This window comes from Physeter macrocephalus, chromosome 14, assembly GCF_002837175.3.
Source record: "Physeter macrocephalus isolate SW-GA chromosome 14, ASM283717v5, whole genome shotgun sequence".
NCBI classification, from domain to species: domain Eukaryota; kingdom Metazoa; phylum Chordata; class Mammalia; order Artiodactyla; family Physeteridae; genus Physeter; species Physeter macrocephalus.
In genome coordinates this window covers 13,415,206-13,432,781 of record NC_041227.1, presented here as the reverse complement: position 1 = coordinate 13,432,781, position 17,576 = coordinate 13,415,206, and the positions used below count along the sequence as shown (strand labels likewise).

Below are 17,576 nucleotides of genomic sequence, written 5' to 3'. Positions count from 1 at the left end.
TGCGGAGCACAGGCTCCAGACGCGCAGGCTCAGTAGTTGTGGCTCACGGGCCTAGCTGCTCCGCGGCATGTGGGATCCTCCCAGACCAGGGCTCGAACCCGTGTCCCCTGCATTAGCAGGCAGATTCTCAACCACTGCGCCACCAGGGAAGCCCGCCTACGTATCTTGACCACTGAGAACAAGGCATGACGCATAGCAGGTACTTAAGAAATACTTGTCAATAGAAAACAAACTTATGGTTACCAAAGGGGGAGTGGGGTGGGGATAAATTAGGAGTTTGGAATTAACTGATACACACTACTGTATATAAAATACATAAGTAACAAGGATCTACTGTATAGCACAGAGAACTATATTCAATATCTTGTAACAACCTATAATGGAAAAGAATCTGAGAAAGAATATATATATATATGAATCACTTTGCTGTACACCTGAAACACTGTAAATCAACTATACTTCAATTTTTAAAAATGATACTTGCCATATTAAAAAAAAAAAAAAGAAATACTTGTGGAAGGAATGAAGACAGAAGACAGAGCACTCTGCAGGACTATAGGACAGGGTGATTGAATGAGTGCTACCCTCTGTGAGCCCCCTGTGGTATGACATCTCACGGCCTTAACACATTCTGTGTCCCCTGCCTGCAGCACCCTCCCTTTCCTCTTTTTTTTTTTTTTTTTTTTTAAGACAATCCAATTTCTGGTCACCAGGTAACACATAAATACACGATCCTTATAAAAACTTGAACGTTAGGCCAAATCCCCCTTTACCACATCCACCCAATCTTAGTCGTCACCTCCCCTCCCCAGCAGTAACCACTGTTTTGTGTTCCTGTTATGGAAGACTTTCTCTATGCATTACATATGTGTAAACATATATTTCTATAATTTAAGTATGTATATTTATGTCTCAAATTCTCTTGTGCATCAAAACCACCTTGGAAGGTCTCTTGGCACACCGGTTGCAGGGCCCCATCCCCAGCATTTCTGATTCTGTAGTGGTTTGTGGTGGGGCCCAAGAATTTGCATTTCTAACAATTCCCAGACAACGCTGATGTTGCCAGTCCAGGGACCAAACTTGAAGAACCAGCCTCCAGGGCTGGTTTTAAACCTGTCTGCACATTGGACTCTCCTGGGAAGTTTTTTAAAAAATTCAATGCTCATGTCCAGATCTTACCCTCAAAGAGTCTGATTTAATTGGTCAGAAGTGTGACCCCCAAAAAAAAAAAAAAAAGTGTGACCCAGGCAATGAAATTTTTTTAAAGCTCTCCAAAGGCACCCAGTACTGTGTACCCAAGGTTGAGAACCATTGCTCTAGGTGGTGAATTCCTCCAGGACAAAGACAATTTTTTATTCCTACGTATGTATTTAAATTTCTGTTCCTAATTAGCAGACAGCTCAGTGTCTGGCTCATGGTAGGTCCTTAAAAATTATTTATGGGTGGGTAGGTGGGTGAGTGGGTGGGTGAGTGGATGGACCTTGGGTGGATGGTTGGGTAGGTAGATGGATGGGTGATGGGTGGGTGGTGGATGAATAGAGTAACCTTTAGGAACCACAGATAACTTCATATTGATATTGCCTTTGAATCCTTAGTAAAGTTTCTTTAACTTCCCCCTGCCTCATTTTCCATATCTCTAAAGTGGAGAGAACAACTTCCTCGTTGAGTTGTTATGGGGAATAGAAGAGATAAGGCCCATGTAGTCCTTAGCAGGGTGCCTGGCTTGTAGGAACCACTTGAGAAATATAAGCTATCATTCATTACTATTTAAGGGAAATTTGGATTTGAATTGTATCCCATCTTCTGGAAGGAGGAGGGAAAAAGTTATGGAACTAAGAAAGCAAAGCTGAATCGAGAAAAAATTATTTTCGTTTGAAATGCAGACACATTTTGCAAAAGCTGAGGCTATAATCTCATTAAGTGTTTCCTCGGAGAGGTGAAATCACCTCCCCACAGAACAAGCTGGGCTGTCATCCTCACTCAGACTGCCTGCCCCTCCTCTGCCCTGGGCATGATATGGTGTAATTTCCAGTTTCAGTCTCACCGGTTCTAGCCAGGGGCCGGCAGATTTTCTTTCATTTCACCCAAGCCAGGTTGAGCTTCCCAGAGCTTTGCCCAGGTCTGGCCTGGGAAGCCACAGATCAGTTTCACCTTTCCCACTTTTAAGCCTTTCTCAGCCAGCTTCCTGGGGGCCTCAGCACCCAGAACGACCTCTTCCTGTGGGGCGCACATGCTGAACCCCTAATACAGTGCTCCCTCCTGCTGTTGCGAACCCTGGTCTGAGTGCTGTTTAAAGCACCCACACTAAGGAGATGAGCTGATGAAATTTACAGACACACAGCTTTCGTAGCCAAGACCTTCCTCAAGACATCTTGCATTAGAAGTTGTCTCATCTCATGGGGGATCAGTTAGAAGTGGCCCCTGGGATCCAATTAGGCAATGTAATAGTGGTTGCTGCTTTTAGAATCATTAGCTTCTTAATCCTCCCAGTGAGAGGTTAAAAAAAAAAAAAAAAGTGTGAACATTCAAATTGGGCTCACAATCGAAGTGGCTGAAGCCAGAGCCCCAGGAGAATAGAAGACTAATAATAGCTCCTGTGTGTTGAGCGGTTACCATTTGGCAGGTACCTGCCCCGCGTAATCCTTGCGGCAGCCCTGCAGGGATGAGATAGTACCCCATTTTGTGGATGTGGAAACCGAGGTTTAGAGAAAGGAAGTGATGGGCTCAGAGCCACACAGTTATAGTGCAGCAGAGTCAGGATTTGAATTTGGGTCTGACCCCTTCAGCCCACGTGCTTTTCTTTTTGGAAGCAACATTAAGATAACAAATTATGAGATTTGGATTGTAGATCTGGTCCACAGTAGGTACATGGTGAGCATTTGTTGAATGCATGAATGAATGAACCAGCTGTGTGTGTCGTTGGGTAAGTCACATCACACAGTCACGCACACACACAATCACACAATAGGTGTGCCCTCACACACACAGACCCCAGCTCTGGTTTCCGCCTATTACATCAGCTCACTTATATTCCCTTCTTGGCCCCAATATGCATTTGAGTTTGTGACTTCTGGAATGGAGATTTATTTTTATGAACCCAGAATTGGGACTTTTTCGTAATTTGCGGTTCTTCATTAGCCTGTGGTCTAAACCCTCGCTACTCAAAGTATGGTTTCCGGGCCTGCCATGTCAGCATCACTTGGGAGCTTCCTTGACCTAAAGACTGGAGTCTGCATTTTCATAAGATCACCAGGCGAATCCTGTGCATATTAATGTTCCAGGTGCTCTGCTCTGTATCATCCACTTCCTTCCTTTGTACCTTGTTATCATTGTAATTAAGTACTTTCCTTATCTATTTAAGTATTTGTTTACCGTCTGTCTCCCCCACTAAACTGGAGGGTCCGTGAGGACGGGAACTCTGACTGCTTTTGCTGGCACGTGGCAGGCGGTGAATGAATGAATGAATGAACGAACGAATGAACGAGCTCATCCTGAGGCTCTGGCCATCTGTTTAGCTAATCCTTCTCCCTTCGCCCGTTAGAACCTGGACAGGAGGAGGGGCTTAGAGTTTTAAATTCACAAGTAAGTGGAGGAGGCTCTCTGCCCCTCCCTTGGGAGCCGGCTGCCCCATTTTATGTGCTAGCCACATCCCTCAGAGACACATGGTGAAGCTTGAAATAAATAGATTTGACTACATTGAGTCAGGTCACCAGGGCTGCTTTCACCACTGGCAACATGGATACAAGTTGCCATCAGTGATTCCGCCACTGACCCCAATCTGGTTGATCAAGCAAGTTCAATGGCACTGCCAAGTTTGAAAACAGGAGCCTGTGGTCAGTGGGAAGGGCATCTCCATCTACCAGGCACCAGATCTTACCAGTATCAAAGGGCGCCGCTTCTACTGCATATGGTGCCTTCACCACCCTGAAGATGCTTGGGGCTCACTGGAGGACTGGAGTCAAAGGGTCATCTGCCGCTTGTGCTGAGGGTTCCATGTTTGTGATGGAGTGACCAGGAGAAGTATGACCACTCCCCCTAGATGGCCAGCATGGCCTCCGGGTCTGCGACACTGGCATCATGGAGGGACTCATGACCACAGTCCACGCCCTCTCTGCCCCTCTGGCAAGCTGAGGTACTGTGACTGTGCTGCTGTCCAGAGCATCATGCCTGCATCCAATGGCATTGCCGTGTCTATGAGCCAGATCATTCCTGAGCTGCCTGGGACGCTCTGTGGCATGGCATCCCATGTTTCCACTTCAGTGAATCTGTCTGGCTCTGACTTACCATTTGGAGAAAGCTGTCAAACACAACAGCATCCAGAAAGTGGTGATGCGGGCATCTAGGGGATCACCGAAAGACATCCTGGGCTACGTTGAGGACAGGGTTGTCCCTGCGACTTGAACAATGATGCCCACTCCTCCACCTTTCACGCTGGAGCGTGCGTTGCCCACACAATCGCTGTCAGGCCCATTGCCTGGTACGCAGATGACAGATGGCTCCAACTGCATCTGGGCCTCCTGGTCCACAGGGCCTCTGCAGACTAATAGCCCTGAACCACAGCAAGAGCTTCAGAGGAAGAGAGAGGCTCTCTGCTCTTGGGGAGTCCCTGCTCCACCTTTGCACCCAAAGCACTGAGCATGGTTGTCCTTTACACAGTCCCACCCCAGGTCCCCGAGGAAGGGAAGGAGCTTGGGGGCCCTACATTGGCACAGACCATCAGGAATCTCCATGAGGTCTGCACCATCCTTGCCAGCGAAAAAAGGAAGAAGAAAGGGAGGGAACAAACGGGAAGGAGATTATTCTATATATAATACATTCATTTTCCAGGTTCTCAATTCTCCCAAGTGTCCCAGGATAAAAAAGTTAAATGTGATACCGGTTTAAAAAAAAAAAAAAAGAGCCTGTGCTTTTCAAAAATCACACAGTCTCCAGAAGGAAAATCTCTTAGCACTGACTAAATGCCTATTTCTTCCTTGCACAGTCTTCCTGGGGGTTGCTGGGGTGGAAGAGGACCATAGGTTTGCACAGCAGGAGAGGGAGAACTGCCCTGGTAGGGAAGGCTGATTGCATAACAGTTCAGAGGAACAGAGGAGGGGGAGCGAGGTGAACATTCAAATCAGGGCACAGAGGTTGGGGGCAGGGGGAGATGCTTGCTTCAGATTTCTAGAATGCCGAGTTAATCCAAGCCCCTAGGACTGTTTCCATAGATTTCTATTTTTATGAATATTTACATATTTATTAAAGAAAACATATTCAAAATGTTTAATTCAGTAACTTATATATTACTAAACGTAACTCAAATCATGGGCTTTTACCAGTAATGAGACTGGGGCTCTTTCAGAATGAGACTGTCCTGGGGGAGGATGAGGAAGGGGATGTGGGAGGCTCTGCCTGGGGCAGGAAACCCGGAGCAGGGAAATTAGCAGTGAATGAGCACCTCCTGTGCACCGGCACCTTTCCTTGGCATTAGATCCCTGCTGTCCCGACTTTTTAAAAATATGACACATAGTAAGAAATATATTTTTACACAGGCATTCAGCACACACACAACACATACACAACACATTCTCACGTCTACAACTGGAACAAAAGTATCCCACAACGCCTTCTTACTATGATCAGTATACGCTGATGCTGTCCAGCCTTTGTTTTTTTTTAAGATTTATTTATTATTTATCTTTGTACTTTATTTATGTTTGGCTGTGTTGGGTCTTAGTTGCGGTACGCGGGATCTTTCGTTGAAGTACGCAGGCTCTTCATTGCAGCGCACGGGCTTCTCTCTGATTGTGGTGTGGCACACAGGCTCCAGGACACATGGGCTCTATAGCTTGCGACACGCGGGCTCCCTAGTTGAGGCACACGAGCTCAGTAGTTGTGGCGCGAGATTAGCTGCCCCGTGGCATGTGAGATCTTAGTTCCCTGACCAGGGATTGAACCCACGTCCCCTGCATTGTAAGGCAGATTCTTTACCACTGGACCAGCTGGACTTCAGGACTCGCCCTCTCACCCCAGTGGCTTGGGACTCGAACAGAATGTGACTCTGCCAGGGAGGTGATGAAGGAGATGGACTTGGGACTCAAATAGCCCTTGGGTTCAAGTCCCAGGTCCCATGTCCACAGGCTGTGTGGCTTGAGCAAGGCACTTAGCCTTTGGACCCTCGGCTTCCTCATCAGTGCAGTGGGGATAATGACATTGTCGGCCTTGTAGCATTGCCATGAGGATTAAATGAGTTCATGGGTGTAGGCAGTTAACACGGGCCTGGCACATGGCGAACATCTAAGTGGGTGCTGGTTGCTGTTATGATAATGATTGTTATCGTGGGCTGCTGTGTCCTGGTTGGGAAGCCAGAGTCGGGAGCCAGACCACCTGAGTTCAGATCACAGCTCCACCCTTTAGGACCTGTGTGGCCCTTGAGTGAGTTATGTAAACTCTGCGCCTCCTGCTCTTCATCTGTAACATGGGGATGTGAAGAGAACCCTCCTCAAGGGGTGATTGTGAGGCTTAGAATAATCCAGGTAATGGATTTAGAAGACAGCTTGGCATGTAGCAAGCACTGGGTAAAATGATGGATAGAATCATCATCATCATCATCATCGTCATCTCATTTAATCCTCATGCATCCTTGTGAGATAAATGTTTTCTCCCCATTTCGCAGGAGGGTACCCTGAGGCCCCGCGACTATAGGCAGTCTGCCCGAAGTCTCATTACTTACTGAGTGCTAGAGTTGGAATTGCAGGTTGGTTTACAGAGAGGCTCAGAACTCTGGAGGGCTTGGGGCATTTCTCAGGAGGCACAGAGACACCTCAGCCACTGCCCTGCATACCAGGGAGTGTGAATTGGCAGGTTGGTACAATCAGTAGACACATCACCTAGAACTTGCCAGGGCTCCACACTGAGGACATTGCACTGTATTATTTAAAATGACACAGCACAAAATCCTCCCCAGTGAACTGTTCGTTTGTAAAATTATCCTCTTGGAAATGTCTCTCCCAGCAAAATTCTATCACGTTTTCATCATCTCCTGATCATTGCCTCCCAACCATGGTTGGAGGCTGAGTGCCCAGAGATACAGTGTAGAGCACTTGTATCAGGACCTCAGGCCTCTTCCGTCTCCCTGCCCCACACTCTAGCTGGAGCCTAGGAGATAATCCAAGATGTGCCTCCCCTAAGTGCTGGGGCCAGCCTCACCTGAACCCAATGAACTGAAACTGGTGAGAGAGAGGAGGAATATCGAGGTGACATCATCAGAAGAAGGAAAATAGGTGTTGGATAATCAAAACCAACCAGTGTCTGCCTTTCTAGGTTTCTGGGGTTGCCTTTAAGGCAAGGAAGGGAGTGGGTCTCCATCCAGGAGTAGAAATGGCGCCAGCTGCCAACTAGTCATGTGACCTGGCTCAAGCACGTTCTTTCTGTCTCTTTGCCCTCCTTTCCCCATCTGTACAATGGGTGGGGTGATGGATTCTACTCTGATGTTTCAAGATGCTACAGGTTCTTTATACGTAGTCCTTCAATTACTATCTGGAGACAAAGCACACCCAGAAAAGGCTTTCAAGAAGGAGAGTGCTACAATGGTGTGCCTCAGATAAGCTTGTGTGGTTGAGAAAGTCCCTGACAGCAAGTCTCTGAGTTTCTTCCCCCTCAATCTGGCATCTGAAGTCACAGCTTCTGGGGAGCATCGCTCTGACAGCTCAAGCCCTTCAAATGTTTTTTTTTTCCCCTCCAGGCATCACCACATCAGCTCTGAGTGTATCCCAGCTCTTTGCAAGGTGAGTACCCTTGCTTTATCACCCTCTCACGCTCTCTCCCTCTCTCTTTCTTGGAGGGCAGAGGCTCTGGAACCAGACTCCCTAGAAAAGAATCCCAGCACTACTCTTACTGGCTGAGTGACCTTGAGCAAACGACCTCACCTCCCCAGGCCTCAGTCTCGCCATCTGGAAAAGGGGGACAATCATGATGCCTGCCCCATGTAGAGGGCGCTTAGAAAGGGGTCTGGAACAGACTTTCCTGAGAGTATTGGCTGTTGTTTTCTTCTTTCTTCTTTTTTTTTTTTTTTTTTTGTGGTACGCGGGCCTCTTTTTTTTTTTTTTTTTTTTTTTTTTTTGTGGTACGCGGGCCTCCCTCCGCTGCGGCCTCTCCCGTTGTGGAGCACAGGCTCCGGACGCGCAGGCCCAGCGGCCATGGCTCACGGGCCCAGCCGCTCCGCGGCATGTGGGATCCTCCCGGACCGGGGCACGAACCCGGTTCCCCTGCATCGGCAGGCGGACGGCGCAACCACTGCGCCACCAGGGAAGCCCCCTTCTTTCTTCTTTTTTTCAGTCTTTTCCTCCTTTCCTTCCTGTCCTTTCCTATCACAGACTTTCTCAATTCCTCTCTCCCTTCCTGCTTCTCTGTCTCTCCCACTCTTGTCTTTTCTCCTTCCTTTCCTCTTTCTCCTTTTGTCTCCCTCCCTCTCTCTTTGCCCTCTCTCTCTCTCATGCTCTCCCTCCTCTTCCTTCCTCCTGCCCTATCTTTCTCTCTCTGCCCCCCTCTATCCTTCTTCCTCTCTCCTCCCCGCTCCTTCCTCCTTCTTCCTGCTCCAACATTCACCCAACACTCCTCGGTACCAAATCTCATAGGAGCACTGGAGACTCGCGAGATCAGTGAGACACAGTCCCCACCCTCGGAGAGCTTCCAGTCTAGTGGGGAGAGAGACCAGTAGATCAGAGATCTCAATAGAGCAGACGGTACAAATGCTCCACCAGAGCCGTGCGCAGGGGTTAGTGGGAGCCCAGTGATGGACAGGGCTTACCCAGGGTCCTCAGGGGCTGCCCATCTGCACCCCCTAGTGTGAGAAGCCCCGGGTTTGGCAGGATGGTCAGCATGGCCCTCAGTCTGGATACTCAGCTCCTCCATAGCTGGACATGCTCCTCCCTCGATGAGACCGTAGAAGCTGTTTATAAGGAACACACTTTCTCAGCCTTCCTTTCCCTCCAGAAGATGTTTTGGGGGTTGTCGGTAGCAATTGAGGTCTGTTAAATCTACCTAACTTGTTTTATGGCCTTGGGGTTAGAGAGCTCCACTGTCCTCTCTCTGACTTTCCACTTGAGCCCCAGTTTAATCCGAGAATTTCACATCGGTTTTGATGAGAAGCAGGAGTTGATCATCTCCGATTTCCACCTTCTACTTTCAAAGACAGGTATAAGTTGGGAACATTTTCATATAAGGTTCTCTGCTCAGCACTAAGTCCCAATGCTCCAGATGCGTTTCCCAGCACCTCACAGGGTAAGAACCTTGTCTGCTGAAATGCCTTCCAGTACTGATTCTGGCATCTCCAGCTCAAGCAAGTTTCTTATGCATCTTGGAACAAGTTCCCCAACCCTTCGGCACGGTAGTCGTCAAAAAGAAAGAGGGCCTGAGAACATCTTTTTATAATTCCGTGAACTTTTGCATCTGTCTCACGCCTGCCATCAGGCTTCGTATGTAGGAGGAGCTCTGGAAACCAACAGGTTTTTACTAAGGTGATGTAATCAAAATGGAATCAGATGCAGGTTTGGGAATCTCGTTACCATCTACTGATAAACTCGTGGCCAGGATAGTTAGATACAGTTTGTCAAGTTGCACAGAGGTGGAGTGGTTAAGGGCGTGGCCTCTGGAGCCAGGGTTCAAATTGTGTATCAGCTGTGTGCTTTTGGTTCCTTCATCTCTCTCTGCCTCAGTTTTCTTATCTGTAAAATGGGGATGGGAGTAGTAACTGCCTCCAAGAGCTGTCACAGTTGCTATCAGGGTTAAATGAGCCAGTCTACATGCAATAATTGGGACAGTGCCTGACATATCGTAGGCCCAAGAATTGATGGCAGCACACAGAGCAGACCCAGGCTTTCCAAAGCATCTGCTTTGCAAGAGAAGGGGGACATAAGGAGAGAGAGAGAGAGAGAGAGAGAGAGAGAGAGAGAGAGAGAGAGTGTGTGTGTGTGTGTGTGTGTGTGTGTGTGTGTGTGTGTGTGAATCGAAAAAACTGCACTGGCCAAAGAAATTATATCCGTAGATTCACCGTCTTGTCCCCTTCCTGTTAGCACAACCTACCTTGACTTCATTTATTGCTCCCTACAGGAGCAGTGAATACAAGGCTGAGTCAATCCCAAGCCTGTCACTGAGAAGCAGCAAAGCTTCATGATTACAAGTGTGGGCTCTGGAGTCAGATTTACGAGTTTAAGTTCCAGATTTCCCATTTTCTAGCTGTGACTTGCGGTTTCTGAGCTTCAGTTTTCTCTCCTCTAAAATGGGAGTTAGAAGAGCCCCCACCCCAGAGAGTTGGTATCAGTATCCGATGCGATTCAGTGCACATATTAGGCCCATGGGACACAGTTCCTAGCCCGTGGTTAGAGCGCAGTGATCACTAGCAGTCATTATATTCCAGATGTCTTAGGTCAGTGGCCAGTTAAATCCTAGCCCTTCATGGAACCCGTTATTCATCTTGGAGTAAGGAATCCATTTGTGTTCTTTGGTTGCAAGTAACAGAAATAGACCCCAGCTGATGTAAGCACAAAAGGACTTTTTTTGGAAGATCTGGAGTAGCTCACAATGGAAGCAAAAGTGGAATAATCAGGCCTTGAGAAAGACCAAGAGTAGGACAGCTTCTAGGATCCAAGCAATAGGAAGGAACTAAAAAACAGTCTCTTCAGAATGCGGTTGTTGGAATGAATTATTCAGCCCAAGATTTAAATTCCCAGAATAGAGTCTGATTGGATGATCTTGCACCATGTGCCCACCCCATGGCCAAGAGCAGGGCATCTTGAATGACAATGCTGTCAAAGCTGCAATCAATTGGGGAGGTGTCTAAACTAGGGTAGATAGTCACGGTGGAATAGGCTATACTGCAGTAATCAATAAACCTTGGTCTCAGTGGCTTAGCACAACAAAGGTTTGTTTCTTATATAAAGTCCAATGTGGATCCCATGAAACTCTCCAGGACACCTCTCTTCCACAGGCTGACTCGGGGATCCAGGATGTAACTGTGTTGGGTCCGCCCTCTCAACTGGTACCCTCCACCGTTGCTGCCAAAAGAGGAGAGGGGATGGTTTTATTGGCCAGACCTATGAGTGATTTATGCATTCTGTCAGGCAGAACCCAGTCATGTGGTTGAATCTGACTGCAAGGGAGACAGGAAATGTAATCTTCCTGGTGCCCAGGAAAGGAAAATGAAATAGGATTTGATGAACATGTAAGCTGTCTGTCCCCTGGAAAGAGTGAATACCCAGGGAATTCCCTGGCGGTCCAGTGATTAGGATTCGGTGCTTTCACTGCGGGGGCCCAGGTTCAATCCCTGGTCAGGGAACTAAGATCCTGCAAGCCAAGTGGCCAAAAAGAAAAGAAAAGAATAAATACCCCCAAAGGAAAATAGTGGTGGTGGTGATACCAGAATAAGGGGGGAGGGATGCTGGGTTGGGCTTGGGCTTGGAGATTTCATCTTCTCTCCTTCCATGCAGACCTTGCCCACGTGTCCTGCCCAGCCAGCATCCCACGGCCATGGCAGCCTACGGCCAGACTCAGTACAGTGCGGGGATCCAGCAGGCCACCCCCTACACAGCTTACCCACCTCCAGCACAAGCCTATGGAATCCCTTCTTACAGTGAGTACCTGACCAAGCTCTTGCTTTCCCCCTGGGATCCCCACCATCATGGTCTTTATTTTGCCCTATTGCTTCAGTGAAATGCAGAATGATAAATGCAGCCAGCCTAATTTTGGATTGGAGATAGAGGAGAAGGACAGACACTTTAAATATGGTTCAGGATCTGGAGACTATATCAAGACCTCTTTTGACTGCAAGAGTAAGACATAACCCAAGCTGGCTTAGGGAAAATGGAAATTTAATGATTCACATACTGGTAAATTTGGGGATACAACTGATAGCAGGTATGGCTGGATACAGGTGCTTGAATGATGTCACGAGAAAGATGTCTCACTCCATCTTCAGATGTTTTCCTCTGAGTTGTCTTTACCTCCACATGGGTTCTTCCCATGTGACAGCAAAGATTGTACCTGTCAACTCCAGGTTTGCATGCTTTCAGCTCAGCACTCTCAGCAGAAGGAGATCTCATCTTTCCCAGTAGTTCCACCAGAATCCAGTGTTGACCCTTATTGGCCCAGATTGGGTCACGTGACAATGCTTAGCACAGGCAAGGAGGTAGGGGTGAGGGAGATAATCAGAGGGTGAAGCATATGGATTGTATATGAGGAAGGGATGGTTCTCTTAAAGGAAAACCCAGTGGTGGTATCAGAAGAAGGAAAAATGGATGCTGGGAAGGCAAAAACAAGAGACATACAACCTTGACAGTCAGAACGCTATTGCCAAGAACTGTAGGCTCAGTGAACTAGGCTCACCATCCACTGCTCACCTGTCCCTGTCAGCATTCGTCAGGGTTCTCCAGAGAAACAGAACCAATGGGGTGGAGCTGAGATAGATAGATAGAGACAGAGAGAGAAATTTATCATAGGAATTGGCTCACCCGATAATGGAGGCTGAGAAGTCCCTAGATCTGCAGTTGGCAAGCTAAAGACCCAGGAGATGGTAGAGGATGTCGTTCCAGCCTGAGTCCGAAGGCCTGAGAACCAGGAGGGCTGATGTTGTAAGTTCTAGTCCAAAAGCCGGCAGGCCCAAGCCCAAGAAGAGCTGATTTTTCAGTTCGAGTCTGAAGACAGGAAAAGACCAATGTCCCAGCTCAGCACTCAGACAGAAGGAGTTCCCTCTTACTTAGTCTGTTGTTCTATTCAGGTTTCCAGTTGATTGGATGGGGCCCACCAACATCAGGGAGGGCAATCTGCTTTACTCAGTCCACTGATTCAAGTTAATCTCATCCAGAAACACCCTCACAGACACAGTATAATGTGTGACCAAATGTCTAGATACCCCGTGGTCCAAGTTGACACGTAAGGTTAACCATCACACTGTCTGTGGCTTTTATTCATGTGATTTCTTCCCATCTTAATTGATGTATCAACCAAAGCCCTTTTGGTAGCAAACAACAAAAATCCAATGCTAATTAACTTAAGAAAATAAGGATGTTTATTGCAAACATAGCTGAAAAAATCTTAGGGCTTTAGCTTCAGGCAGGGTTGGATCCAGCTATGATAATAGGAGGAATTAGTCTCTCTGCTTCCCTTTGTGTGGGCTTCCATCTCAGGCAGGCTCTCCACTGAGGTGCCAAAGGCAGCCCTAGCAGTTCCAGGCAGGAACTCCCCAAAAAGAGAGCCTCCGCTGTCCAGGACTTGCCACATTGTCCCAGAGATCTCTCTACCTGGACTCCCATGGTGAGACCCTGGGGCAGAAAGATGGAATGCTCTGGATGGCCACATGTCCACCCATGGCACCAGTGATCAGGTCAGGCTCACCCCAGAGAACTGATCTGAGTGTGAGGAAGGGGTGGTCCCAGAGGAGGAGGGGGCAGGCAGAAAGCACAGACATCCATACAGATGGCTTTCCGATCCACCCAAATCCATGGTATCCAGTGGAAAGAACAGGATTGCAGGCAGGAGGCCTTCCTTCCAGACTCAACTGCCCCTGGCTTCTCCACACCTCAGCTTCTTCAACGGTTAAATTAATCAGATCATCTTGTCTTGCCAACTAGATGGTGTGGCTTCAGTGCAGAGACTGAATCTTGAATTTTTTTCCTCCCTCTTCTCCCTCCCTTCCTCTTCCCTGTTCTTTTTTTCATTCATTCATTCATTCATTCAGCATTGGGTCGTGTGCTGGGCATACAATGGTCAACAAGCAGAATGGGCCCTGTGTTTATGGAGGTTATGGTCTAGAACAGAGGCTGGAAAGTGAAGGCCAGCAGATAATGTGGCCCTTGGATATTTTTTTTAACCTATAAAATATACTTGACATTTAAAAAATTAATTGCCAATTTTTAAATGGGAAATGTTTACATAGAAGTTCATATTCCTAATGTCTTTTAAAAAAATGACAGATGATCGGGCAACACTGGGCCCACATTTTTTGTGTCAGGAGTAGGTGGCTCTGAGTAGGGCTGACCCTATTAGCCTGTGTTCACTACAGTCCTCCCCCACCCTCATTACTCACTTGAGTTAGCTGCCTGTCCCCTGAAGACATTTAAGTTTGCAACCCCTGGCCTAAAGGAAGAAAGAAATTACATGAACTTTTAAAAATTGTAGGTGTTATTTCAAATTAGGATGGGTGATATAAAGGAAGACAAGAAGGTTGTGAAAGGGTAAAGAACAAGCAAGATTTAATATAGGTTCCAGCGCCAGGGAAGGCCTTTTACATGAGGAGCTGATTCAGCTGAGAACTGAGAGATGACCATTCGTAAGCACAGGAGGGAGGGCGTCCAGGCTGAGGCGACCACCCCTGGGAAGATGGACTTGGCAAATCCGGGAAGCCCAGTGTCTGGAACACAGTACACAGATGAGGTAGGCGAGGTGGGCAGAGCCTTAGCGCCTGGGAGGGATTTTATTCCAAGTGAAGCAGGAGCTCATTGGCAGATTTATAAACACAGGGCTATCTGATACAGTCTGGGTTTTTTAAAGATCTCTTTGGCCGCTGTGGGAAGGTTGGATTGGAGGGAAGCAAGAGGAGAAACAGGAAGTAGGTTGGGAGACTGATAAAGTCTGGAGTAGAGCAATGGTGGAGACCTGGGGGGCAGTGAACAGACAGAAGTAGGTAGACATATTCAAGAGCAGTTGTGGAGTTAGGAGTGACAAGTCACGGAGCACCCGGTCAGGCGTTGGTCATGGACACCATCATTGAGAGGCTGTATCACTGAGATGCTGCATCTTCAAAAAAAAAAAAAAGCTTTTTTTTTGGCTGCGCCGCACAGCTTGTGGGATCTTAGTTCCCTGACCAGGGACTGAAACCAGACCCTCAGCAGTGAACGCATGAAGTCCTAACCACTGGACCCCCAGTTTTTGTGTCAGGAGTAGGTGGCTCTGAGTAGGGCTGACCCTATTAGCCTGTGTTCACTACAGTCCTCCCCCACCCTCATTACTCACTTGAGTTAGCTGCCTGTCCCCTGAAGACATTTAAGTTTGCAACCCCTGGCCTAAAGGAAGAAAGAAATTACATGAACTTTTAAAAATTGTAGGTGTTATTTCAAATTAGGATGGGTGATATAAAGGAAGACAAGAAGGTTGTGAAAGGGTAAAGAACAAGCAAGATTTAATATAGGTTCCAGCGCCAGGGAAGGCCTTTTACATGAGGAGCTGATTCAGCTGAGAACTGAGAGATGACCATTCGTAAGCACAGGAGGGAGGGCGTCCAGGCTGAGGCGACCACCCCTGGGAAGATGGACTTGGCAAATCCGGGAAGCCCAGTGTCTGGAACACAGTACACAGATGAGGTAGGCGAGGTGGGCAGAGCCTTAGCGCCTGGGAGGGATTTTATTCCAAGTGAAGCAGGAGCTCATTGGCAGATTTATAAACACAGGGCTATCTGATACAGTCTGGGTTTTTTAAAGATCTCTTTGGCCGCTGTGGGAAGGTTGGATTGGAGGGAAGCAAGAGGAGAAACAGGAAGTAGGTTGGGAGACTGATAAAGTCTGGAGTAGAGCAATGGTGGAGACCTGGGGGGCAGTGAACAGACAGAAGTAGGTAGACATATTCAAGAGCAGTTGTGGAGTTAGGAGTGACAAGTCACGGAGCACCCGGTCAGGCGTTGGTCATGGACACCATCATTAAGAGGCTGTATCACTGAGTATCTGAGACCTCGCACCTACAAAAAAAAAAAAAGCTTTTTTTTTGGCTGCGCCGCACAGCTTGTGGGATCTTAGTTCCCTGACCAGGGACTGAAACCAGACCCTCAGCAGTGAACGCATGAAGTCCTAACCACTGGACCCCCAGGGTATTCCCTGAGAGACTGCATCTTTGAGATGCTGCATCAAGGAGATGCTGCCACCCACAGTTCTCAGGGCTCTGTGTCTACTTGTTCTTTTAAACCCCCACTCAACCCTCCAAGGAAAGTCCCATCGTTATCCTCTTTCAAGGTATAAATAAATGGAGGCTCAGAGAGGATCAATAACTCGCCCAAGGTCCCCCAGTTGGGTCGGTGGCAGAGGTGGAATTACACCCAGGCAGCCTGGATCTGTAGTCTAAGCCCCTCACTGCTGAGCTCCACTGCCTGAGCACACATTCCAGAAATCCTGGGGGATTACCTATGACAGACCTTGGCCAACTGGTGTGGGCATCTCTTCTAACTTCTGTCCCTCCTGTGCCAGAAGACTTGTGATAAAATCACACGTTAAGTTACCCTGCCTGGCTGACAGCCAAGAAACATGAAGCTGGATTATTTTTCAGCATAAAAGAGAAAACTAGCCCTGTTCCCAGACAAAACATGGCATCCGGTGGAAATTAATTTGGTTCAAAGTTATTTTACAGTCCCAGTTACTTTGAGGCTCTGTGCCCTAACAATACAGCATCAGTGGTAAGATCACATGTTCTGGGTTCACACCCCACCTCTGCCCCTTGCTGGTCCTCAGACTCTGGGCAGTTTTCCTCCTTCATACAATGGGAGTGATACTAAGTCTGGCTTCCTAACGATTGTTGTTGCATTAAATGAGATCATCTGCATTGGGGATTAGCTACCTTTTTCTGTAAAGGGCCAGATCATAAATATTTTCAGCTTTCTGGGCCACTCAACACTGCCGTTGAAGCATGAAAGCAGCCAAACAATATGTAAACTAAGGGGTGTGTCTGTGTTCTAATAAAACTTTATTTACATAAACAGGCAGTGGGCCAGGCTTGGCCCCCGGGCCATCATGTGTCAACCCCTTATCTCTATAACGGGTTTAGCTCACAGGGCCTGGCCCAAGGGGAATGTTCAGTCAGTACAGCTGAAGCCAGGCTGCTACACACACACACCTGGAATGTCCACATCAGTAAGTAACGACAGCTGGGATGAAAAGCCCTTTCCCTTCACATATGCCTGTGCCCGAGCAAGCAGTGTTTGCTCACTGTCTGGACAAACCTTGCTGAATCTTGTTAGGAAACTTTTCTTCTTGCTCCTTGGCAAATAGCATTATTACCTTTGTTTAAATAGCTGCAGGGAAATAATAGCACAGTTGAGCAAACTAGAGGCAAGGAGGTCAGGAGTGTGGAGTATTTTTTTCTCAATTTATTATGCAACATTTAAGACATATGTAAAAGCGTGAAGAGTAGCACTACAAATACCCATGAGCTGACCATCCGACATGAAAAATAAAGGGAGGTTACCTCCCTTTCTTGTCAAATACCCACGCCCCTGGATTTGCTGTTTATCATTGCTCTGCATTTCTTTATGAAGAATGGAGGTCGGCAATCTTTCTCTGTAAAGAGCCTGATAATAAATATTTTTTGCTTTGCAGGCCATACAGTGTCTGTCAGAACTATTCAGGTCTACCCTGTATCTTGAAAGCAGCCCCAGATAATACATAAATGAATGGGTGTACAGACATACCTTGTTTTATTGCACTTCGCTTTATTACACTTCACAGATACTGCGTTTTTTACAAATTGAAGGTGGGCTTCCCTGGTGGCGCGGTGGTTGAGAGTCTGCCTGCCGATGCAGGGGACGCGGGTTCGTGCCCCGGTCCGGGAAGATCCCACGTGCC

The 17,576-nt window shown here is 47.6% G+C and overlaps 1 protein-coding gene across 1 annotated transcript in view; it reads left to right on the top strand.

Annotated features, from left to right (window-relative positions):
• EYA2 (EYA transcriptional coactivator and phosphatase 2) overlaps positions 1 to 17,576 on the top strand; it is a 267,714-nt gene that overhangs the window by 87,934 nt on the left and 162,204 nt on the right. The window contains 2 exon segments of the mRNA XM_055090855.1: positions 7,724 to 7,766; positions 11,466 to 11,608. Of these exon segments, the coding sequence (XP_054946830.1) occupies positions 7,724 to 7,766; positions 11,466 to 11,608 (186 nt within the window).